A 26,917-nucleotide genomic window follows, 5' to 3' on the forward strand; every position below is an offset into this window, starting at 1 on the left:
TCCCAAAAATTTTAAAAAATTATATCAATTCATTTTTAGTAAGAAGTTCATTGTTTTTCAATATATATATAAAAAAAAGAAAGTAATTAAATTATATTTTAAAAATTAAAGGAAATGAAAAAAAAATTAAATTAGTAATTTAAAATTTAAAACTAAGAAAGATTATATATATATATATATACACATATGATTATAATAATCCTCCAAAGAAATAGTGAAAAATAATAATAATAATAATAAATAAATAGATAAATAATATATGAGGTTGAAGGATAATAAATTAATAATAGAAAGAAACAGTCAAGATCTCCTGCCCAAAAACCCTTTCATCTTTCCTCGCCAAAACTGTGTCACCCGCTAGTGACCTACCATCTTCGTCTCTCCAAAACAGCCCCTTCTCCAATCCAAAGCCAAAACCCTTATCTGCAAACCCTCTAGAATGCAAATCTCAACGTAGAACCCATCGCTCTCATCACCAAGAACCCGTCAATGGATTCACCAACTCAACCCCAGAACCCTCTCCACCACCACCCCCTCAAGGCCGCCCACCAATTCTTCTGCTCCACTGCCTCCAATCTCCTCTCCCTCCTCCCCTCCAAAACGACGCCGTTTTCTCCTAAACCAGCTCCGGTTTGCTTCCCAAACCCATCGAAGATCTGCGTCCCCCTCTTTTTTGCTTCCCCTGCCCCTCAACTTCCATCCTCCGAGTCAGCTCAGTCTAACTCGGCGTCCGCGACGAAGGGAGAGTCGCCGGAGTCGGGCTCAGCGTTCCCGAAGGATGTGAGAATCGGCGGCCTGAACACTTCCGGGAAAGGTGGAGGGCCAGCGTTTGTGGGGCAGGTTTTCAGTATGTGTGATGTTTCTGGGAATGGTATCATGGCAGTTTCGAATCATTTCGATATACCTTTCATTTCGAAAAGGTCCGAGCTTTGTCTATCTTTCCGAGTATTGGCTGAATTGCTGTTAGTTTTTGAGTTTCTTGTCAGTAATTGCCATTGATAATTATGTATCAGAACTTTGATGATTTGTCCAATTTCACGAACATTTGAATAAAATGAGAAGAAATTGAACAATGGTTTTTGATTTCTTTTTCATTAAATTTGACCTGAGAATGGCTAGAACTGAGGGGAATATCGAAAGATTAATGAGAAGATTTTCCATTTCCAATGAGGGGGAAGCTTGTAGATACCTTTGTATGGCAAAGAAAGATTCTTGTAGTTGGGTCAAGTAGATGGACTAAGTTTCTTTTCTTTTCTTTTATTTTTTCTTTCCTTTTCTTGAACTTGAATTTATCTGACCCGATAAAATGAATGTATGGCTATTCAACTGAAGGTTAGATAATTTGGCTTAGCCAAAATAACGTTTCTGAAGACGGGGATTTTCCGTTTAGTCCATTTGTAATCTTAAGCTTACAAGAGTTCCTTAAGCCTTTAACACTAGGCAGTTTTCAGTAAATTGCTTATTAAATGGATACAACTCACTGTTATGCAGGGAATATTGATTAGAATATTATTATAATTGTCATCCAAGGAAAGATTGCACACTTGTATTTATATGAATAAGTCTATGTTTATTAATGTCTCTGCATTTTTTCTTTTTTGGTGGTTGCTTAATTGTTTCTTTTAAAGTATTTTCAGCTGATGATTGTAGCTCCTCAGGATGCCTCAGCGGATTAAGAAGATGTTTGCAACAATCACTAAGAGTGATAAGAATGGCCCTGTATTTCGGTTTTTCATGGATCTAGGTGATGCAGGTATCATTTACAATACCTTTATGCATTTTTCCTTCTCTATCATCAACTTGTCTGCTAGGCAGAAGATTCTATACAGCTGGATTACAATTGCCTTAGGCACAATTTCCTGTATCAAGCCCAGTAAACAACTTCTTCCCATTGGTTTTTTTGAACAGGGATAGGAACACTTCTAGTCTTAGGTCTTTGAAATTGATCGGATCTATTTATGATTCTTAAGGTGTTTGGAGTTGGCAGTAGGAAGTTTTCTGTTTTTGGTCTGTTCATTTTGATTGTCAGTTTTGCCACTCATGCAAGCTCTAGTGTTATGTATTTTATTTGTCTTTATAACTGTTTTTTAACCCTGATTAAGTTTCTTTGAAACTAGTGATGACTGACATTTTGATTGGTTTCATTTGTCTAGTTCGGTATGTTAAAAAGCTGAACATTCCAAGTGGTGGCGTGGGTGCATGTCGTCTTGATTTAGCTTATGGGCATTTCATGGTACGACCCATTTGACTATAGTGGACTTAATTGGTGTTTATTGGTTGTATATTCTGGTAGGAGTATTGCCTATTATTAAAAAAAGGAAAAAAGAAAAAGGAAAAAAAAAACCTAGGAGTATTGAGTTCCTGCTTGTTTTTGTCAGTTCAACTCTGTTTTTCATTGGTTTTTTAACTCTCTTTCTGTGAATATCTCTATTTAATATAGAGAAATTTTTGTTGGTTTGTAAGTCCATTTTAGCTTAAACCTTTCACCTTGCATTGATGAGTTCAATAATGTCAGTGTGTGTTTTTCTAATATTGCAAATCATTTTGGGATTGTAACCTGGGAATGAAATATATAATGGGCAGTGTCATTTGGTTGTCACTTATTTGGATGATGTTTCCGGCAAGTAGCTTGTGACAATGAAGATTATTCAACTTTAACAGTTTTAAACTATCTTGCTACTGTTTTTAATATTACTTACATACATGCTGGTTTTTGTTGATTGTAGTCCACATTCCACATTTTTCTAGTCATTCTTATATACATAGTGGTTAATTTGAAGCTAATCATTCTTTTTGGTAAAGAGTATTGGAAAATGAAGGAACCAATTGTTCATGAAGTGTGTGTAGATTAAGTTGGGATTCTAAGAAGGATAAATGGCAGGGCAGGAAGCGGCTTCCAGAAAAATCCAGTCAGCTGAAGATAGTTGGCTTAATTTTATTTTCAATAGATAGAAAGTGCTGGTTGCCATTCAATTAACACTTAGTTCTCTTGTACTAGATAGAGGCATGTGCATCTACTTCCTAGACATCCCAAGAAATGATAAAGTTAAGGTCTAGTGTGTTTGTTAATGGGAGAACACAATGTCTATAAGGGTGCATTTGACATAGGGGAATAGGAATATAAATAGGAAGGTAATGGAGGTGAATCATACTGCCATGTAGAAGAGAGATTCAAATTCTAAAGACAGTTGGATTTGGTTTCTATAATGATTAATTTTTTATTCCTATTTTTTTTTATAAGTAAAAGTATTGTATTACGACAGGGCGCTAAAATAGATTTTATTCCTATTCTTATTCTGCAAAACAATCCAAACACTCTAATGAATGAGCATTCTCTATTCCAGCAATCCAGATATGGCCTAAGTTGCATAGATGCTTTACTCATTGACAATTTAGACTAGTGATTGCACTAGTTAAGAGTAATACGGTCCACATTGAGGGTACTACAAGGATGGGGAAGAATCCTGAAAGCCTTTAATATTGCCTGATTTAAACATTGTTAGTTTGAGTATCTTCTATTCTGACATCAGCAATGGATTGTTTTGATTATAAATTCTATAGACAGAACAAGAATAGCTTATGCTGTGAATATTTCAAGTTAAGGCTTTTGTTTATTTTTTGATTTAGAAGGTTTTCCTGAACTTTTTATATTTTGTTGGGTTTCTATCTTGGTTCTTTTTTCTGGACTAACTTACACATTGTTTGCCATGTGCAATTCAGGAAAAACCTCACTTATTCCGGTTTGTTCCAAATGAGAAACAGGTAAATGGCAACTGTCCCTGCTTGTTGTATATTAGCATTGGTTCAATATTTTGTTGCTCTCGCAGGTCAAGGCAGCCAACAAACTTCTTAAGAAAATCCCACGAAATGGTGGAAGGAAAAGGATAGATGGTGTTCCTGTTTTCACTGCCCAAAACTTAGACATAGCAATAGCAACAACAGATGGGATTAAGTGGTATCTGATTTGTCCATGATTCTGTTTGTTTCATAGTTTCAGGATCTTGGCATCTATAAAAGATGCTTCTTTCTAATTCACTGTATACTAAACAATAATTTATGTTTCAACATAGAGATGGTATTTTCTGTTCCTTTTCAATTAAGTTTTTACTCTGTTACTGTTCCTTATATCAGGTATACTCCATACTTCTTTGATAAACATACGCTGGACAGTATTCTTGAACAATCCATCGATCATCATTTCCATCATCTAATTCAAAGTCGGCATGTACAACGCCGGCGGGACGTAATCGATGACAACTTGGCAGCGGAAGTGGTTGAAGACAATGCTGAGAGCCTATGGGAGCCACCAGAGGTACACAATCTAGTGTGTTGTATTAATTCTCAGAATTGCATGATAGGAAGTTAAAGAATTTTGGACAAAGAAAAAACAAAGTAACAAAGAATTTGAGTTGAATAAAATCAGTGCCTGTGTAACTAGATTGATGTCATTGATAGTGGCAAATATTTTCTCCAAGGTTCAAGAAGTGCTTGATGAGGTGGGCCATCCTGGAATACCTTTGAGTGTCATATCAAAGGCTGCTGAAATGCAGCTTCTGTATGCTGTTGACAGAGTGCTGCTGGGGAACCGGTGGTTACGAAAAGCCACTGGCATTCAACCAAAATTTCCTTACATGGTGGATTCGTTTGAGAAAAGGTACATCCTTAACATGTGCATTGATTTCAAAAGAGTGTTGCCAAACCACCTTGCCCCCTTTCAATTTATCAGATGGTGGATCCTGTCTATTTCTTGATACCATGATGAGATCTGAGCAGGGATCATGATTTTTTTCTTTCTTTCCCTCTTTAGTGTCTTCTTTTGCAACACCATGTTTATTTTGTTGCAGGAGTGCAGCTTCCTTTCGTAGAGCATCTGCGTCAAAGAGATTTGTTGCCAGCCCTGAAATGGGAAATGACAATAAAGATACTGAAGAGCTTGGCCCTTCTGACCCCAAATTAGAAGATAACACTCAAAGAGACCAAGGACAAAATTCCGCATCCTGGTTCCCCATTTGGGATTTGTTTAACCATCCATGGTCGAACAAAAGGCAGGAACCCCAAAACAGATCAAACGCAAGGTACATTCACATTGGCAGTTGTTGATATTTGCTATGGGGGATTGCAATTCTGCATTCTTCTGCCATATTATGGTGCTTCCGTTCATAATACTTCCCCTTTTCATGCAGAATTGAAGAATCATCCAGGGAACACATAAAGCAAGAATTACAGCTCGCCCCGTTTCTTCCAAAGATTACGATGGTTGGCATCTCTGCAGGGGAGTCTGGGATGAGCAAGGTCAATTTAAAGAAGACCATGGAGGATCTAACAAAAGAGTTGGAGCAGGCAGATCAGGAAAATGCAGTTGGTTGCATTAACAGTGAATTTGAAGTCGAAAATAGGGACCCGTTGTTTGTAGCAAATGTGGGTAGTTACGGCACAGGCTTGGTAGCAAGAAGTCCCGTTCCATCGGTTCGTGGGGAAAACAATTGAAGAGTCTGATTAGCAATAAGTTTCTCTTTAGCCGAGGGTTAATGATGTGAATTCATGTACGATCCCAAAATAAAAAGGAAAAAAAAATTGTAAATTTTCTTTGTAATTTTCACTTTTAACATGGCTTATTTGCTTCATTTGTTGCCTGTTGGTAGTCTAGTTTTAGGCTGACTGGGGATGTCTTACCAAAATATTGTAAAGGGTGTTTGTTTGATGGTTGGTAGATTTTATGATTTTCAAAGGTTAGATACTTGTGAGTTGTAACAGAATGACTAAAATTTAGTGGCATTCTCGGTAACATTAGGCTGCATCACGTATGGCTCGTTTGGGAGCGACTTTGAAAAGGGTTGATAGCTTTCATAATCCACCCTACTCATTAAAATATTTTCTGATATATAATGTATTATTAAAAACATTATTAAAACATTTCTTTTAGTTTATATCCAAACACTAAGGCCATGTTTGGTTTTGATTCTTGAGGAAAGAAAAAGTGAAATCCAAAAAATATTAGGAGTAAAAAATAGGGAACAAAAATGTAAGAAAAGAAAAAATAAAAAAATATTATTTTAATATCTTATTTCACTCATTTCATCCATTGATTTTAACTATATAAAAGTTAAATAATTTAATTTAAAAATGTATAAATTTTAATTAATTTAATATATATATATATATATATATATATATATATATATATATATATATATAATTTATAGGATAATCAAATATAAAAAAATTATTTTTCTTAATTTTTTTCTTCTTAATACTTCTGAAAAACCAAACATGATATAAGGGTTCTTGAATAAGGTAATCGGGCATTTAATTTACATCAATTTCAAATATTTTTATTAAAATAATTTAATATCACAACTTAAAATTAAAAATAATTTTAAATATCAAGTTAAAATACTTAATTTATTCTTATTTAAATCTAAAATTATATTTTTAAAAATTGAGATCGATATAAATTAAATCAATAAATCACTTTTAATTAATGATTTACGAAATACCCTCTTTCCACCTTGCTTTGAAATCAACAGAATTTGGATGATGAGCGAGCAAACCAATCCAACACCGCTTGGCTCAAAAGACTGAATTCCATTTCTTGATAGGAACAAAGATGAAGGAAGACCATGTACTTAAACAGAGGTAAATTAAGTCAAATCAAAACTGTGCCTTTTTTTTTCTTTTCCTTTCCCTTTCAGGTGGTCCCAATGAACACCCACAGATGCAAGGTGGGGAAAATGGGATCCACCTTTACAGCAATATCCCATTTCTGGCTGTTCACTTAAAAAGAGTATGATAGGAATGTGTTTTTCCATTTCTGGTATCAGTTATTCTACAGGTTATCTAATAATGGAGAAGGCACCAACAAAGGCCACAGACACAATCATCGATTCATAGTGAGTGAGCTCAACACGTGGTGGGTGCTTCCTTGGAGCTGTGGGGCGTCCCCTACTCCTACCTAGTGTGTGGCATGGCCTCTTCCCCACGCTATAAAGTGATGGATTGTGGCCTCTCACTCACTCAAGTCTCTCATTAGACATGGATGTAAAATTAATGGAAGATAAGTTTGGTTGGAAGGAGGATGGGTAAGTGGGGTGGGATGAGTTCCTTATTCATGAGAACGGAAAAAAAATCTGCCTTTTTTTTTTAACATGCTTCTTGCCAAACCCATGGATCATGATCCATTACTACCACCACCACACACCTCCTCTCTCTCTCTCTCTCTCTCTCTCTCTCTCTCTCTCTCTCTCTCTCTCTCTCTCTCTCTCTCTCTCTCTCTCTCTCTCTCTCTACATAATAAAGCATAAATCAATCTCTCCCATTACATAATGAAGGGCAAGTGGGGTGGGATGAGTTCCTTATTCATAAGAACGGAAAAAAATCTGCCTTTTTTTTTTTAACATGCTTCTTGCCAAACCCATGGATCATGATCCATTACTACCACCACACACCTCTCTCTCTCTCTCTCTACATAATAAAGCATAAATCAATCTCTCCCATTACATAATGAAGCATATGTCAATCTTGTCATCTTCTCAATGCATCATAAGTTCATAACACGGTTAAAATATATATCTCTCTCTCTCTACATAATAAATCATAAATCAATCTCTCTCTCATTACATAATGAAGCATCTATCAATCTTGTCATCTTCTCAATGCATCATAACATAGTTAAAATATCTCTCTCTCTACATAATAAAACATAAATCAATCTCTCTCTCATTACATAATGAAGCATATATCAATCTTATCATCTTCTCAAGCATCATAACATGGTTAAAATATCTCTTTCTCTCTCTCTCTCTCTACATAATAAAGCATAAATCAATCTCTCTCTCATTACATAATGAAGCATCTATCAATCTTGTCATCTTCTCAATGCATCATAACATGGTTAAAATATCTCTCTCTCTCTCTGCATAATAAAGCATAAATCAATCTCTCTCTCGTTATATAATGAAGCATATATCAATCTTGTCATCTTCTCAATGCATCATAACATGATTAAAAGTTATAGTATCAATTGTCGATTCTACATGTTGCTAGGTGTATTAGTCTCACTAGCTTAAATTGATATATAATGTACTTATGCTATAATGTTTATTTCATTCCCTTTTTCTTAAGTTTTGGTTAGATACGCTTAACCCATATTGGTTTAAAATTTTATTAAATACCTCTAACTTTTTCATTTTACATTTTCGCTTCGGTGATACAAAAATTTTGTTGAGGATAAATTTTTATAAAAATCTCAACAAGTCGATACCTTAAAAGTGACATCTATATATGTTACTTTTTTTTTTTTGGAACATGAAATCATGTTAGGAAAATCCTCAAAAGCATGAAAACCTTAAATTTATTTTTAATTTAGTACATAAAGCCAAATAGCTAGAGAAAAATCAATAATAAAAATAACAAAGTATTGAAACTATCATAAGAATCATTTAGGATATATAGACCCCACAAATTTGAATGAATTAACTTAAAATGTTTGTATATATTTAAATGTTAAGTGATTAATTAAATTAGACACTTATTTGCTTAGAAGATTGACCAACGTTATAGATATAAAACTAAATGAAAAAAATTAAATGGCTTGCATAGATTTAAATGTCGAATGATTAAATAGGTACAAAATATGATACTAAAATATAATACTAAGGGAAAATAAAACATGGAATAACAAGATTAAAAATGAGAATAATAAAGGCAATGCATAGAATTATGATAAAAATCCATTTCAATCAATATTATTCCACAAGTCAAGATCTATAATTTAAAAAATAATATATTTTTTCCTTTAATTTTAGGATATTTATTATTATTATTATTTTTATAATTCATAATATATTCTTGTATAAATTTGTAAAAAGAAATAGTAAAATTCACCCAACTCTTCATGGTGTAGAGTTACGGGAGGAGGCCCGTACTTGGGTCTTCTCCAAAAATGGTCAAATGCCTAAAAGGCGTGACCTAGCCTTGCCAAATCCAACTAAATATCACAAATTTCCTACTATGTCGAAGCGTTCTATCAATATTCTTTTTAATTTGATTCCAATTAAGCTAAGCATAAAAAATTTCCTATTACGGCAAAAACAAATCATCTCCTTATTTCATAGTGTCTGTGTTCTAGCCTTCTTATTAATGTTCTTTCTAGTTTAATTGAAATCAAACTAAACACCATAAATTTCCTACTGTAACAAAATCAAATGATCTCCTTAGTTCATAGTGTTACTGTTTTTCAACTTCTCTTAAGTAGAGAAAAACTTGCTAAAGACATTAAAGATGATGAGGTAAGCAAAAGTCTTATCCTGCAATACTAGTTATTGATCAATAATGACAGATTTGTCACTTCATGAGTTCTTATAACTATAAAAGATATTTTCAATGTAATAATTGGTATTAACAAGGTGTATGAGGTATGAATTTCCCTTAAAGAGTACTCATTCTATGTTACAATTGAAAAAAAAAAAGAAAAAGTGGTGATTTCTTGAAAAATATTTAAGAAATCTCAAAAGTATATGAGACAATCTTGTTAAAGCCAATTTTAGACCTAAACAAAGTTTGTCTATCTACACATGATTTGGGATGCTAAATCATTGTAGTTCTTCAAGGACACATACAATCACTCACTCCTTAAAGGATGAGAGAAAATGTTCTTAAAGTATGTAAAAGTTTTTATTTGGATAATATAGTTATGGTTGAAATGCTCAAGGATAATTTGAAGGGAAGAAGCTTTACTTTTCCTACATATTAAAAAAAATGAATAATTTGATATTTTTATCAAGTCTTTGTCAAAAGAAACCTTCACCGAAGAAGACACGAGCTCATAGAACACAAAATAATAATAATAAAGACGTTAGATTTTTTAATTTAGGAAATAATATTATTCTTAATTTTAGGATATTCATTATTATTTCTTTCTTTGTATAATGCACTATACATTCTTGTATAAATTAAATCATAAAATTCACGTCTTCCATTACCAAATTATCAAACTTTTCAAATAAACCTTTAAAAAGATGGAAGGTACAAAAAGAAACGAGTCAAAATCATATTTTAAGGATTACTTAGCTGCTAATGCTAACTAAGATCCTATTGTGTGAAAGGAGACTAAATGCTTCATCTTTTTCTTTAGATAAATAGCTTGGAGATTAAGTGCACTTGCTAATCTTTTTGCTCATGGTTGGACTCTAAAATAGTAAAATTCCATAATTAAATAATTAAATATAAGAAAATCTTAGTGCTTGCTCCAATTGAAATGAGTTGAGTGGGAAGTTAGAATATGGAAAAAAAAAAAATTCAACTAGAATAATTACTAATCAAATTGATGTTACCATGACTAAGAATAAGAAGTGTCATTTGCAATCTAGATGACTTATTCACCATATTTTCATATAAAACTCTAATAAATTATTTAGATTAGTTGTGCATTTTATGACACCCAAGCCACTAAAAGTGTTACGACTAAAGAAAGAGGATATAAAGACATGATTGCAATTTGAAAATAAGAAGAAGAGTCTAAGAAGAAGAGATCTTTTAATAAATTAACTTATTAATTTAATATGATTTAATAAATTTAAGTGATTAAGTATATTAAGTATGTTTGGTTAATAACTAATAAATTAAATATGATTTTAGTAAATCAATTTAATGATTTAGTAACTTAAGTATAATTCAACTAAAATTCATTTTAAGTCATTAATCATTAAGTATTATGTTTATCAAATATTCTCGATATTTGGTAAAACTTAATACTTATTACTTAATAAATTAAGTTGACTTTAAATTGAATTATAGTTAAGTTGTTAATTTAAAACTTATTACTTAATTTTTATTTTTAAGTATTAAGGTTGTTTAATAAAATTAACTTAAAATTTATTCTAAATCATCAAATTAACATATTTATCATCATAAATTATAATTATGATAAAAAAAAAACGAATAATAATGGAGATCGTAGAGTAGCGAAGGAGATCGGCCTAGAGATAATTACGGCAAATGATAATAAAAATGTAAAATGAAAATGCACGTCTACTTAAGAATAAATTAATTATTTTTATTTATTACTTCAAATTATTTTTTATTTTAATTCATAACATTAACTTATTTTACCAAACATACTTAATTTACTTAATAACTTAAATTAAGTTATTAAGTTGACTTATCAAATACTAATAAATTTCAAACTTAATTAAAACTGTTGAAGAAGTTAAACAAGTTATGAAATTGAGATTAAAACTTATTTATGTTGATTGATAATAAAATAATGTTATAAATTAGCTAATAACTTATCTTTTGTTCACGTCTATAAGAATAGTTTAATAAATTAAGTCGATTAAACTCAACCTTACTTTTAATCTTCATTAATAAGAAAGTTAAAACCTAGAATATTAAATCCACTTCTCATCTTTATTGTCACAACAAGACATACAAATCTTTGAATCTTTATTTGGTATTATGTCATATAATCCTTTCTATCATGGCCTTAATTGTCTTCATATCTTTTCATTATTTGTCTTCCTTTTTCTTCATCCTCCTTTTATGCTTCACTTCAGTATCTTCCACTTCTTCACTTGCCTTATATGTCATATCTTTATCTTATTATAATTACAATAATTATTATTGTAATATAAATTTTAAAAATTAAAATAATATTTATCACTGAGGCAATCTATGGTCCAAAAATTCAAATTCTAATATTGAAATATACCTATATCTAGATTTACCCTCACCATCATTAAAGTGAAAAATCAATAAAATATATCATACATATATTTTGGTGGGAGCCACCAACTCACTAGTCAAATTTGCTCATCAAGATTCAAATGCTAATCCTTGGTGGGTCTCACGTGTCAAACAACAAATTTGTATCGCATTCTATAAAAAGAGAGTGAGATTTTTCTTGGGCATGTGGGCCAACTTCTCATATATAGGAACAATGTCCTTCATTTTATATAAATATAAAGTTACATTTTAACACTATAAAAAGGAAAGCAATTTAGGAAAATACTTTGCAATTTTTTTAATATAAATTATTTTATTCTTAATAATGGAAAAAATGGATTTTGACTCACTAATTTTAATATATATATATATATATTGTAAAAAGAACCTCATATTTTATAAATTAGATTTATTTTCATCCATTTAAAAATATTTTAAAATACATGCACTATTTCATAAGTCGAATAATTATTTAATAATATCACAAAAATTTTACTGTGAGAATTAATTTGAGATGAGTAATATAAAAAATTTAAAAAATTAAAAATATAATTAAAATTAAAAAAACTTAAAAGGTAAAAATATAAAAAACAAAATATTAATTTTCATTTCGTTAAAACACACTAGTAAAAAACATAGATATGGGGAAAGAGTTGGAAATTGAATGAGAGTCAATATTTTATTTTTAAAATTTTTAAGTTTTTTTTGTTTGTATTTAATTTTTAAGTTTATTTGGCTTTAATTGTACTTAATTTTTAAGTATTTTAGTTTTAATTATATTTTTAATTTTTAAAATTTCTTATTTTATTGTTGATATCAACTAACAAATTTTTTTGTTTAATTTTATTAAAAGAGGATGAGAAAATGAGTGGATTTATATAATACATGATGAATTTATCACAAGAGGATTCTAGAGAAAATTTTCACAATGATTTGTATCTCATATTGTATAATAAAAAAATTTATAATGTATTTATTTGTAAAATACTTTTATCAAATTAAAATAATAAATTAATTTTTTGTTAATTTTATTTAATATCATCAAGTAAAATGATATTTCAGAAAATAATTATATGATTTATTAAAAATTGTATATGTTTTAAAATATTTTTAAATTAATAAAGATGAATCTGATTTATAAAAATTTGGGTTCTTTTTTCTATATTTTTTTTCAAATTAATGAGTGAAAATCCACTTTTCCTTTTATTTATTTTATTCCATTTACCTTGCAATCCCATGCCAAAATCAATAAAGCCATCCTAAATACTAAATGAAATCACATAAAATCTCTTGATTTCATCATTCAATAAATATTTGATTTTAAAAAAAAAATCTTTAAAGATTATTTAAAATTAAATTAATTATCTTAAGAAACCCACCTTTTAAAAAATCTTTTAAGATTGTTTAAAAGTAAATAAATAATCACATGTCATACTAAAATTGGTAAATTAATCCACTTTTCATATACTTACAATAATTATTACATCAATTTAGATTAATTTCACTACCTTAACATGTACAAAATCAAATTAATACCACATATTTTTTAATAGATTAAATAAATATAAGCATAAATATTCCTAATTTATATAAATAAATAAAAAATCATAAAAAAAGATCAAATATTTTTTCTAAAATTACAACCCTTAAGAGGTCCATGGAAGGAAGAAGTGGCGGTGGGTTGTGAATGGAAGGAGAAGTGAGACTTGGATTAGCAGCGTTGCAATGCACAGGGTCAATACAGAATTTGAAAAAGGGAAAAGAGAAAGAAAACCACCGACCCAATCACAAAACCACTATCTTGTTCTCTGTGGGAAGTATTGATTGGGAAGTGTGAATCCACTGTTCATCACATCAAGCTCTGTACAGTTTCTGTCTCTAAATCTTCATCTTCTTTGGTTTTTTTTTTTATTTAATTTAAATTTTTGGTATCTGCTCAAGTCAGCGCCTTTCTGGGTCTGGGTAGTCTAGAAATTGAGAGATACTGAAAATGGCTAATGATTGGGACCTGTTCGCCATTGTCAGAAGCTGCTCAGCCGCTAAGTATCCAAAGAGGGATGGCAATGACGGAAATGACGAAGTGGAGAAGAGTTTATTCAACTTTGATGGGCTTTTCACTTCTGGTAATTACGAAGATGATGTAAGAAATAAAGGCGATGATCCTTTCGACGAACTGCAAAATGTCTACAGACCATTCTACCGGAAGGCCCAGCCTGGTGGGGTCTCCATTTCTGTTGCTGTCGCAGAGGATTCTGCCGGTGGGGGGTCGGAAAACAAACACCAACGGGCAGAATGTCAATCCCACCAGGAGAAACCAGAACTGCCGCAGCGGCAACAGCAGGGGGGCAAGACCGAGAAAAATGGGGTTGGTTCTGGCCGAAGAATTCCATCCCAAGCCCCCGGAAGAAGGAGGTGCTTTATTTTTCTTGAGTTTTCTGTTGTGAAAATCTTCTTCTAATGTCTGAAATTGGCTTTGTTGTCTTTTTGCAGGAAGAGCCGGCCAAGGCTGATGATGAGAATCAACGCCAAGACCCTTTCAAGGGACTCGTGGTCTTGGCGGAAGTATGGGCAGAAGCCAATCAAGGGATCCCCATATCCAAGGTTCGTTTCTAGCCATTTTCTTTTCCTTTATTTCTGAACTTCGTTTTCTCGGGAAAATGATGCGTTTCTGATTGATTTTTGCAGGAACTACTATCGCTGCAGCACCTTGAAGGCTTGCTCTGCTAGGAAACAAGTAGAGCTCAGTCAAGACAACCCCGAGGAGTACATCGTCAGCTACATAGGTGATCACATCCACGCCCGCCCCACCACCCGGAGATCCCTTGCCGGCACAGCCAGAAACCCTCCACCGGCCGCCCCCACCTCCGTCACAGATCTCTCACCAACCACACCATTGACTGCTCATTACAACAACAAAACCCAAAAGCCAGACACGGAGAATGAAAACGAAAACAGTGAGCCAATGTTTGAAGACGAAGAAGAAGAAGAAGAAGCTGATATTCTCACAACAAACATGCAGATGTCAGAAGAAACATTCATGGCCATGCATATACTAAACTCAAGAGCTTCACAACCGACCATCGCCGAACCTCATTCTCCGGCCAAAAACTCCATTAACGCAGCCGGAAGCTCCGATTAGGCATTCTTTAAATCTTCCTTTTGATCTTTTGCAATCCAAATATGAAGCAAAAGATTGTAAAACGTTGGCTATTCAGGAAGGTTTTAGTAAAAATAAATATATTTAATTATGTTTAAAAAATGAATATATTTTATTAGATTATGAATAATTTTAGAAAAAAAAAATTGCATTATATTATCTCAATTATACCAATGAACTTTAAGTAATCTCTTTTACCTAATAAAATCCAATATAAAGATGGGTTATTAAGCAATAATTTTTAGGTGATAATGGATAGAGGTGTTATGAGAATAATATAAACATATCAACAATTAGCTATGTTTGTTCGGGGAAGAAAATAGAAAGAAAAAGTAAAAGGAAAAAATAAATAAATAAATAAAAAATAAATTTAAAATTAATAAATTATTTTTACATATTATTTAATTTTTTTTATTTAACTCTTCTATATAAAGATTAAATATTTTAAAAATAAATAAATCTTTTAATAATTTAACTTTCTTTCCAAAAACCAAATATAAGCAACTTTTATATAAAATTTATAGATTTATTTCATATCCTTAAAAATTACTTTCAAAAAATTTAAAACAAAATTGTTGAAATCTTAATTCATAAATACATAAAATAAATTTTCTTTTCTTTTCTATATATAACCTTTCATGAATTTTAAGATTAAGGTAATGAAATTTGGTAAGTTGTAAGTTTGAAATTTCTTTCTTTTTTTTTTTCAAAATATGTAGTAAAAATCCATTATGAATTTAGTGTGATAAATCATAAATGATAGCTGTAAATGAAAGTGATAAATTATTTGGATAAAATTGTTATAAATGGAATATTTATAAACAAAACACTTTTCCTTTTTTTACTTTGATATTTGGTCTCTTGTAAAATTTTAAGTTAAGGTAAAATTTATTGTAAAATAGGCAATTAATTAAAGATAGTTTTGGGGGAAAAAAATTGCATTTCAAAGAGGAATTTTTTTTTATTGTTGTTGTCTTAAGCACCCTTAGGATGAAATAATCACATATTTCATATGGTGATCATACTCAATATAATTTGTTTTAAGACATATGTAAAGACAATAATAATATATAATAATAAAATGCACAAAAATATTATTTTGGTATAAAAATGATGGTTTATTTGTAGGAATTATTTAGGTCAAATATAAATTTATTATAACACACGTATGGTCCAATTTGAGAGCTTTGACCCAAAACAGTACATTTAAAAAAAAAAAAATCCAAAAACTAAACTTGTTTTCAAAATAATGTCAAATCTAGTGCGTTTGTGCCACATAATTTGTCATGTTATAAAACCGTAGTTGGTGACTACGGTTTTATTTTTCTAAAGTGGTTAGAAACTATAGTCACCAACCACGATTTTAACTTTAACTTTAAAGCCGTAGTTGGTAACTGCGGTTTTGACTTGTTTTAAAAATGGTCAAAGTCGTAGTCACCAATTGCTGCTTTAACTTTATATATATTTATTATATATAACTTTAATTTTTTAAATAAAAATATTATATTATTTTGATTTTAAATATACTTATTTCATTATTTAAAAAATAATAATATATGAAATTAAATAATTGATATTTTTAATTTGATATAAAAATATATTTTTAAATTTTATTAAAACAATAGGAACTATATTTAATATAAATATAATTAGTTAATTAAAATTAAATATAATAAATTATGAAAGCCTATTAAAAAAACAAATAATATAAATTATTATATTAATTAATAATTTTTTATATACCATATGTAAGTGGTATATAATATCACATGTATATAAGTTCAATTAAGTTTCAAATTTATCATATTTTAATTTAAGTTCATAATATCATATATATATATATATATATATATATATATATATATATATATATATGTGTGTGTGTGTGATATTATACCACTTACATATAATATATATATAAAATTATTAATTAATATAATAATTTATATTATTTATTTTTTTCTAAATAGACATTTATAATTTATTTATTATATTATATTTATATTTAATTTTAATTAACTAATTATATTTATATTAAATATAGTGTCAATTGTTTTAATAAAATTTATTTATATATTTAAATAAAAATGTGATAAATTTTAAACTTAAATTAAACTTTTATATATATGTGTGTGTGTGTGTGTGAGATATTATATACCACTTACATATAATATATAAAAATTTATTAATTAATATAATAATTTATATATATATATATATATATATATATATATATATTTCTAAATAGGCATTTATAATTTATTTATTTTAAATAGATATAATTTATTATATTTTATTTATATTTAATTTTAATTAACTAGTTATATTTATATTAAATATAGTGCCTATTGTTTTAATAAAATTAAAAAATATATTTTTATATCAAATTAAAAATATCAATTATTTAATTTCATATATTATTATTTTTTAAATAATGAAATAAGTATATTTAAAATCAAAATAATATAATATTTTTATTTAAAAAATTAAAGTTATATATAATAAATATATAAAAAGTTAAAGTCGCAGTTGGTGACTACGACTTTGACCATTTTAAAAAAAAAGTCAAAACCGTAGTCACCAACTACGGTTTTAAAGTTAAAGTTAAAATCATGGTTGGTGACTATGATTTTTAACCACTTTAGAAAAATAAAACTGTAGTCACCAACTACGGTTTTATGACATGACAGAACATGTGGCATAGACGCACTAAATTAGACATTATTTTGAAAACAAGTTTAGTTTTTTGATTTTTTTTTTTTTTTTAAATGTACTGTTTTGGGTCAAAGCTCTCAATTTGATGTGAACACAAACTCATATAAATTAATAAAAAATATTTTTCTCTTAATTAATTTTGCATTGAAATTTAATAATATTTAAGGTGGAATATAATTTATTATATGATAGGCCATGCATAATGCAATTAAAAATTTATTGGGGTGTACGCAAGCTTGTAGGGAAGAGCAAGTATGTTTTTTAATACGTCATAGAATTTATTTTATAATATTTAATATTTATTATTAAATCCATTTAAAAATAAGAAATGATATTTAATATGTAGTAGCCTACCCAACATATTATTAAACATATTACAGTTTTCCATAATATTAAATTTTATTATATACAAGAATATTATCAAAATATATTGTTTTCTTTTCTACCAAAAATCTAAACTTTTAAGTCACTAGTGTTTTTTTTTTTAAGTATCTCAAATTAATTATGGTTGTCCAATATTACAGTAAATCAATCATTTAAAAAGTGACATTGTTTTAACCTTAGTACAACTCATAATATTGTATGTCTAGTTGGAACTCTTTTATTATCAAAATGTAATATTTGTTGGGATTAATGTTTAATAATAATAATAATAATAATAATAATAAATTTTATCAGGAGAAAATTATTTAAATTTAGTTAATGTAGAAGAATACAATTACTTATTTTAATTATAAATTTGGTATAAAAAAATTTAAATTTTAAATATCATTATTTTCATTATAACACATGTCACAACAATTTAGTAATTTATTTTAAGGGATACTTCAAGGTTACTTTTGAAACTCATGGCAATTTTAAAGCCATAAATTAACATTAAGTGTTTTATGTACATCACTATTCTTTTTTTTTTTTTTGGGGTATAGTTAAAATTGATTTCCCTAAAAACTACATAGTAATGATTTGCTCCTCTCCTGTAAATATTGTCCACTTTGAACCAAGATTTTCATGACTATAAAATATATATACATAATTAAAAGAAGTCTATTATATGTGTTAGAAACTTCTCCCCGATTAATTGATCAAGTAAATTATTATAATCATATCCTCTCATGTAAGCATGACGACCTTGTTGCATCTCATGATATAAAGTGACTACTCCCAAATATGTACGCCAATATCCCCAAGTTTAGGGAGTCAATTATTGTAGTTTTAATATTTTGATGAGTTGGGTGTCAAATCATATGGAGATAATATTAGATGTACAAGAGAATTAGAAATATTGGAGGATGAGTGGAATTTTTCAAAACAAACTCTTTCACTCAATTGTATGTTTGAAAAAAAAAGGTACATGAGTTTTGTTAAAATAGTGAAAAATTGGGTTGAAATTTAATTAAAAAGTACTTGTAAAAGGTCTAAGGATAGGGGGATTTCTTAGCTCCTTTATTTCTATGAAATAACCTTCAATAAAGTTGACACAACTGAGATTACTTATAGGTATTCTCATTTGAAGGATTTTCAATAGAAGTACACTTTAATAAAACCTAATATCTTATACTTGTTAAAGAGCTCCATATGATATTGATGAAGCCTCCATTGCCCATTTGCTTACCAAATCATAACATTAGGGACTCAATAATGGTCGTTTCAAGTCAAAATAACTCTCAAACATTAAACATTGAAGATACCCTCAAAGGAATCCTTAAATTTCAATTTTCAAGCATCAATGCGTGATGTTCTAATTAAAAACAAAGGAACTCACAAGCTGAATATATCATCAAACACCTAAGATTTGAGGGTCATTTTATGCACAATAAAGGTCTTAAGGACCCTTTCCCCTTAGGGAAAAAAGAAATACTCATAAGACATGAACTCAACACCAAAATAAGAAACACAAACAAAACATAAAATAATAATCTTTGAAATCTAAGATTAAGCTTCAAAGTCAAACAAAACAAGAGAGTAAATATAACTAACTAAAAAACCGTTAAAATTTGAAAACATTACAAAGATTAAAGTTGTAGTAACAAGTCCTAAGGTTAGAGGTTAAAGGAGAGCTTCCCATTAAAGAGCCCCTAAGTCCATTTATAGGTTTTCTTGGGTTGCCCTAAGTATTTGGCCATGTGGAGGCCTAGACATCTAAAACAAGGTAGGAGATCCAATGTAGGCTTAGGAAATATCCAAAAAATTATACCTTACATATTCTCGGAGTTCTACCACAAAATGACGGTAGTGTAGGGAAAAGGCCAACATGTTATAAGGCATGATGTCATCCTAACCCTCATCTTTTGGAAAAAATGGTGCTATGGTAGGGAGAAAATGATGCTAGGGCTTAAGGTGATGCCATCTTAATACCATTTTTTTCCCACGATACCTCCTTTAACACTCTTCATATTTTTCATCAATTTTCTTGATTTTTCCATATAGACAAACAATGTTTAAATCTTCTAAAAAGTATGACATGTATCTTTAAAGGATCTAGAATTTAAAACTTACTTGAGCTTATTTGAAAATCTCTAACCCTTTTAATCAACCTAAAAGTTTTGATTGGTTGAAATAAGACTATGTCATTGATCTTCATGCAACTTTGATACTTTAACTCTACCCATGCTCCACTTTTACCATGTGGATTGTGCCAAGAAGTTTCCAAGACCATCATTATATGTGAAATTACCTATGAATATCAATGACTAAATAGAAAATGTGAGAAAATTGAAGGTGACATAGAAATAACTAGTCTAAAGGTGCTTTTAATGTTCAAATGGAATTTAAGATGTGATTTTTGTTCTCATTACCAAGCAACATATGAAATCAATTATAGAATTAGATAAATCGATACCTCTTGCAATGCTAGCCAATCTTACCTAGGGATTAGGGGTTAACCTTAATACTATTTTGTAATAACTTGTTTTTTATTCTCATGTAAATATTGTTTATTTTAGGTTGAATTCATCGCAACTTCAAAACATATTTACACAATTTGTGCTAGGAATTTCTCTACCTATTATGTAGTGAGTGCTTCTTAAAGTGTATATATGTTTTAAAGTAATTAGGGTCTTGGCCTAAAGTGGACAATGAGTGAGTTATTATAAATGGTGTTAAAACTAATATTTTTTATCTCTATGTAAAAGTTTATTTATCTTGTCTTATAATCTTGAAGGACATGATGAACACGTTGTACTTGTATAGAAGGGTGATTGAGGTACCTCATATCAAATAAGGAGAAGTTTATGACATTATACTATGTGATAAATTCTTCTTAATCCTCTAAATGACTTTTAAAGTTAGAAAAAACCTAAAGCATACAATATTTACATTAAAGGAGTGATCATTACATTTAGTTGTATTAATTTGGACATGAATATGTGATTCTCCTAATTTAGGAAATAATTTTTATTTTAAATGAATTAAGAGCAATCAAATATTAATAATATTTGATTTTCTTAATTCATGAAATAATATTTGTTATTTTAGGATATTTATTATTTCTTTCTTTCCATAATTCACAATGCATATCTCTTCCGTTGTCAAATTATCAAATTCTTCATTCAATACTCGCGTACGAAAAGGTAGAGTTCTAGCAGCCTTAAAGCAAATTTTTATTTTTATTTTCTCTCAATGACCCCCTTGTGTTGAGGAATATCAATACATGAAGATTGTTGAATGATCTCCCTTTTTACAATGAGATATCAATTTGTTATTAAAATATTCCATTCTATTATTCGAGCCAACAATGTGGACTTTTGTTTCAAACTGGTTGCAATTGAAATCACTCATTGCTAGTCAATCTTATCTTAATTAATATGTTTAAGTATAAAATTGGGGTCAAGATTGACTCTTTAGAGTAAAAATACCAAGGGAATGAAAAAAATTTAAAAAAAAAATTATTTTCTCATATTTAATTTATTATAGAAATGTGTATATTTTCGAACTATTTAAATTTATACAAAAATAAATAAATTATATAAAAATATTTTATTAACTTTAAATATGTTTTTTTTTTTTACTTTTTTTTTCTTTCTATTTTCTTTTCTTTTATATTTTTCTTTGAATTTTCTAAAAACCAAACATTGGGTTAAGGATCTTATTTGCTACAAGTTTAAACGGGCCAAATGAAAAGATAAAATTTCACTTAAAAACCATCTTTTATGAAAAGAAAAATAAAAATAAACAAGAGTTGTCATGCCTATCTCTAGGTCCTTATTGTTGTGTAGATTTTCATTATCGTTTGGATGGTTGATAAAAAGAAAAGCTTAAATTCAAAAACCTATTATGATCTCTTGGATTTCCCTCCTTACTAATTAAAGGTTTGCTCCATATTATGTGGACAAGACTATGCCCTTGTTGGCCATCTTGACTCAGATAAATAAAGCATATGGAGATCATGATGAAGCTTAAAAGTACATTAGCCTCGTGCCGTAATGATGCCTCAAAAAGAGAGATAAGATGACAACGTTGAGGCATTTACGGGGAATGCTATCATGGGTGCTAGTCATGGATCATGGGTTTGGCAGGAGAGCAAGTTTGTGATGTTGAAATGCAGATATATATTTGCCGTCAAAAGAAAGAGATTTTAATTTCTTTTTTCCCTTCTTCATCATCTTCAATCAAATCACCTTCCCTTTTTCTCTAGAGATAATGAGGGCCACCTCTCCACCATCTTTTATGCAGCAATGCTGCTGCATCCACGAATGAGGGTAACTTTGTGTAATGTTCTTGATTTCTTGGAGTTGATGATTAATTTGTTGTGAGTAGCAGTAGAAAAAACTTTAATTCAAGACTTCTGTGGCCTTTGCTGGTGCCTTCTTCATCATTAGATCACATAAATGGGAAAACAGTTCCATGAATTGTATATTCATCACATTGGACTAGTAATTATTACCTCAAGAAGATAGAAATCTGATCAACTCAATCTCAAGGTCCTTAATTGGCTTCTTCTGTAATAAGCGATGAGGCAATTTTTCCATTAATTGGCTTCTTCTGATCTGCTCATGCTATATATGTTCTTTATTCCTATCAAGAATTAAGGGCATATCATTGTTGTTTGAAGGTGATATGTCACCTGCATACCACAAGTCCAGGGTTGATATATCTCCAAGTTACAACCCGTTCCTCTTTATATGTCCAGATACAACTACATGTAAACGGTGGCTCCTTTCATGTAAATATTGTATATTGTGCGTGTGGCCTTTACCACTTTAAAAGTGATCATTTATACAATTAAGAAAAATTCATTGCACATAATATTGGAAACTTCTACCTTTATGTGATATGAGATACCATAATCATCATCCCATATAAATACGATGCTTTCATCGTATCTTTTAAGCTTATGGGACAAGATAAATAAACTTTTACACGAAGGTTAAGGATTAGATTTAATAAAATTTATAATAACCCACTCCTTCATTAATGTAATGATTATCTACGTTAGACTAAGGTTCTCATTACTTTAAAATGTATCTCATAGATAAGAAACACTCATCACATATATAGGGAGAGAAATTCCTAACATTATATTTGTAATTATTTCTCTTAATTATGTAGATATGTATTAAAACCGTAAGTACTTCAACCTACAATGAATAATATCTAGATGAGAAAAAAGCAAGTTCTAGCAATATTATTAGAGCTAACCCCCAATCCCTATGTGAAACTCTCTTTGGCCTCATATCTATCCATCTGACTTTATGACTGAAGTCATATATTGTGTATGGTAATGAGAATGAAAAATCACATCTTGGGTTCCATTTTAACATTACAAGCGCTCTTTATCTAGCTAATTGTATATTATCTTTGATTTTCTCATATTTTTTATGTAGTTATTAATGTGTAAAAATATTTTTACAAATAATGATAGTTTTGAAAACTTCTTGTTCCTGAGGTTCAAGCGGGGTTTGGAATCAATGGTACGATCCTTTTTTCCACAATCAAAACTTTTAGGTTGGTTGAGGGGGTTAGACATTTTCAAATTAGCTCAAGTAAGCTTTTTTAAATTCTAGATTCTTTGAAGATTAATGTCATCAATTTTTAGAAGACATTTAGACATTGTTTGCCTATGCAAAAACAAAAGAAAAAAAATTGATGAAAAACACAAGTAGTATTGAAGGAGGTGAGGAGGTTTTAGGAAAAAATGACGTCACGATGGTGCCACGTCAAGCCTTGATATCATTTCTTCCCTACCATGGCACCATTTTTTACTAGAAGAAGTCCACCTTCTAGAGAAGAAAAAAATGACATTAATTATAGGATGACATCATGCCTTATGACCTGTTGCCATTTTCCTCTGCACTACCGTCATTTTGTGACTTCCAAAAATACGTGGAGTCCATATTTTTGGACACTTATTCATTGGACCTCCCACCTTGTTTTGGATGCCCCACTTGGCCTAATACTTAGGACAACACAAGAACACCTATAAATGCTCTCTTTAGGAGCTAAAGAAGGGGGACTTGGGAGGCCCCTTGATGGGGGCTCTTCTTCAACCTCCAACCTTGGAAATTGTTATTACAACTTTAATCTTTGTGATATTTTCCAAACAATTATATTATCATAAAACGATTTATTTCTTATTTTCAAAGTATAAAAAATATATATTTTTTTATTTTTCGGTTGACAAATATCTTTTTTTAATTTTCTGTCATTAAAAACAAAAACTTTTTTTTGAAAATATTAATAAATATTCCACAAGCCATACTCGTTTTATTTGGAAAGCTACTTACAAGGTTTACAAGAAACATTTTTTTCTAAAAATCAAAGAGTGTATTGGGGTAGAGTTAATTCACTAAGAGTACGTTTGATAGTGATTCTATGAAGTGTTTCTAACATCTTTAATATATGAAAGATAAAAAATTTCAAGTATTAGAAATACTAAAAAATTTCATAAAATCACTATCAAACGGACTCTAAATATAAAAAATAATAACCTATTTACCTGGGTCAAAGATGCTACCACGCCCTTTAGTCTTACACTGTCAATACTTGTTTTTAAAGACACGGTACCTTGGTACTCTTTTCAATTTGAACTCAAGTTTATGCTTATTTTATAGCCTAAGATATGGGAAGCAAGAACAGGCAAACACCTTGTGGCTGTGATAAGGGCACTTCGTGATGGAGAAGCTGACAGGGTAAGAGCAGGGGAAGTTTGGAACATATATGCGTAAGGGCAATGGGAAAGAGGAACAGAAGAGTGTGCTACAGGGGTCAATATTAATCCAGCCTCAACCACATGCCTATTCTTACATTCTAGTCTCCTATTTTGTTGGGGAGTATAAAGGCAAGAGACTCTATGGATATACTTTGAGATGACAGAAAGATTGAGAGAAGTCAATTTCCCCATCTAAATCAATTTGTAATGCCTTAATCTTTGTATCAAATTGTGTCTTAATCATTGTTTTAAATTTCAGGAAGGTGGAAAACACTTGATCTTTGGTGCACAGATGGTAAAACTAAAGAAAACCGAGAGAAATCATCAATGAAAGAAACAAAATATCTTAAACCAGCTATTGATCAACTGATTAGAGAAGTCCCCACAGATCAAAATGTACTAATTCAAAAAGTTTCATTACAAAAAGAAGTCTGACTCTTTGCATACTGAAATGAAAAGAAAAAGTAATAAAAACTAGACTTGTACTTTCATTTTTTGTGCAAATAGCAAATCTCTAAAACATGGTTGACAATTGGAATAGATGGACGCTTAAGATGACCATGCTAGAGACTTAGGTTACGTTTTTGTTACTCATGACAAATGCAATGGGTAGAGCTGGAAAGAATAGGTACTGAAGGAATTAGTTGCAAGAGACTAGATGATTAGTAAATGGCTTGACAGACTCAGGACTTTAGGTTGATAGCACTTGAAATTGGACTAATTTTTGCAGCTTGTTATTCTGGAAATGAGCTAATCAAAATGGTTTCTGATATTTCCTTTGAAAGGAGGCCATATTAGCTTGCATGATATTCATTTGGTCAGTGAAATTTTGTTGCTCAAGCCTATATTCATAGCTTCCAGCATTATAAATGGATGTAACAAAAGCATTTATACTCAGAACCCAAACCTGCAGGTAGGCACATGATGTGCTTTTTCTAAGTGATAGGTTCACCAATGGCTGCTAAATTAAACCATCAATTGTGTGTTTCATCTTGCTTATATATTCTATTACAATCATACCGGCATTCTTAGTTGCTTGAAGCTGTTGCATGATCAAATCCGTCACCCGAGCACTAGTGGTTGCCCCATATGCTCAATTGATGTTCAATTTTCAAGTATTGTTTGTAAACTAATAATCTGATCCATGACTCTTTCATTGAGTGAAGAGTATACCTATCGATTCAATCTTTGCAACATTTTGCATTGTGAATTGAGCAATGTTTGCTTAGAAAGCATGCTAAGCAGAGGGGAGTCCTGTGATAGAAATTGAGTATGTTCTTTTATGTGCTGTCTCTATTCTTTTCTCTAAAACTTTCAGTACTGCAACTTGAAAATAAGACAATAATTGAAACAAAGTTAAGAGTTGGTCGGGTTTGGTGAAGCACGTGGTTTTACGTTGTCTTAGAGTTGTTATCTCCTACCTACATGCGGTGTTAATAAATGATAACTGCTCCAAGATACAACCTCAATCATTAGCTCCCATGGGCACGTCTATCTGAAGACTATGGAGAACCTTAACCACAATTTAGTTGCTTAGAAAATATATATATATATATATATATTTATATTCCAAAATAAATAAAGGACATATAGAATAAAAAGATGACCATTATTTGAGTCATACTTATCTTACAATCATCAATTCCATAAAATCTTATAAACACTAATAAAATCTTATAAAATCCAACCTAACCGTTAGAGAACACTACTACAAAAAGTTTATTTAAGGACGCTTCATTCCTTAGCGCTTTTAATAAGTGTCAATAATGTTAGGCAAAATGGACGAATCATGGCGTGTAGAAAAGATACATTAATGTTGGCGCTTCAATGGAGAATATAACGGCGCTTATGAACCTTGGCGGTTTCAAAAGTGACATGGAATTAAAAGGCAATCTTTGGCGTTTCTTAAAAACGCCATTATCTTTGCTCATATATAAATCCCTCTTTTCCCTCATACTCTTACACCCCGACTCCCTCTCGATACAAATAGCTAATATTAGAGAACCCACCAAAACCCTTGTTGTCAACCACCAATACCTCAACTTTTCTGATTATGGATAACTTCCTTATCTTTTTCGGTAGCTAACAAGAAACTCTCTGTTATCTGACTACCTAGATCTGTACTCACTCTAGACGATGATCTTATTTTGAAGTTTGAAGCCTACACCCTAATCGAC

At 30.1% G+C, this 26,917-nt stretch overlaps 2 protein-coding genes across 3 annotated transcripts; both read left to right on the forward strand.

Annotated features, from left to right (window-relative positions):
• The first annotated feature begins 305 nt into the window (after positions 1–305).
• Positions 306–5,813, forward strand: LOC117934032. 2 transcript variants are annotated; one of them, XM_034855624.1, is made up of 9 exons: positions 306–920; positions 1,659–1,753; positions 2,154–2,233; positions 3,721–3,762; positions 3,828–3,955; positions 4,132–4,312; positions 4,476–4,654; positions 4,845–5,075; positions 5,184–5,813. In XM_034855624.1, the coding sequence occupies exons 1-9, from the start codon at positions 490–492 to the stop codon at positions 5,485–5,487; spliced, it is 1,671 nt and encodes a 556-aa protein (XP_034711515.1). In that variant the 5' UTR covers positions 306–489; the 3' UTR covers positions 5,488–5,813. The 2 variants fall into 2 exon arrangements, with proteins under 2 accessions (XP_034711515.1, XP_034711517.1); XM_034855626.1 differs by having other exon boundaries at positions 835–920; positions 1,638–1,753.
• Positions 5,814–13,711: 7,898 nt separating this feature from the next.
• Positions 13,712–14,860, forward strand: LOC117933374 (WRKY transcription factor 22-like). Its single transcript, XM_034854737.1, has 3 exons — positions 13,712–14,133; positions 14,212–14,322; positions 14,407–14,860. The coding sequence occupies exons 1-3, from the start codon at positions 13,712–13,714 to the stop codon at positions 14,858–14,860; spliced, it is 987 nt and encodes a 328-aa protein (XP_034710628.1).
• Positions 14,861–26,917: the final 12,057 nt, after the last annotated feature.

This window comes from Vitis riparia, chromosome 16 (assembly GCF_004353265.1).
Source record: "Vitis riparia cultivar Riparia Gloire de Montpellier isolate 1030 chromosome 16, EGFV_Vit.rip_1.0, whole genome shotgun sequence".
In the NCBI taxonomy this organism is placed as follows: domain Eukaryota; kingdom Viridiplantae; phylum Streptophyta; class Magnoliopsida; order Vitales; family Vitaceae; genus Vitis; species Vitis riparia.

Bases quoted from the DNA above. Each gene is read 5' to 3' on its own strand.
- LOC117934032 (XM_034855624.1), top strand. From the start codon at position 490: ATGGATTCACCAACTCAACCCCAGAACCCTCTCCACCACCACCCCCTC. The intron at 3,956-4,131 runs GTATCTGATTTG...TCCTTATATCAG, and splicing joins ACAACAGATGGGATTAAGTG to GTATACTCCATACTTCTTTG. The intron at 5,076-5,183 runs GTACATTCACAT...CTTTTCATGCAG, and splicing joins CAAAACAGATCAAACGCAAG to AATTGAAGAATCATCCAGGG.
- LOC117933374 (XM_034854737.1), top strand. From the start codon at position 13,712: ATGGCTAATGATTGGGACCTGTTCGCCATTGTCAGAAGCTGCTCAGCC. The intron at 14,134-14,211 runs GTGCTTTATTTT...GTCTTTTTGCAG, and splicing joins CAAGCCCCCGGAAGAAGGAG to GAAGAGCCGGCCAAGGCTGA. The intron at 14,323-14,406 runs GTTCGTTTCTAG...TGATTTTTGCAG, and splicing joins AAGGGATCCCCATATCCAAG to GAACTACTATCGCTGCAGCA.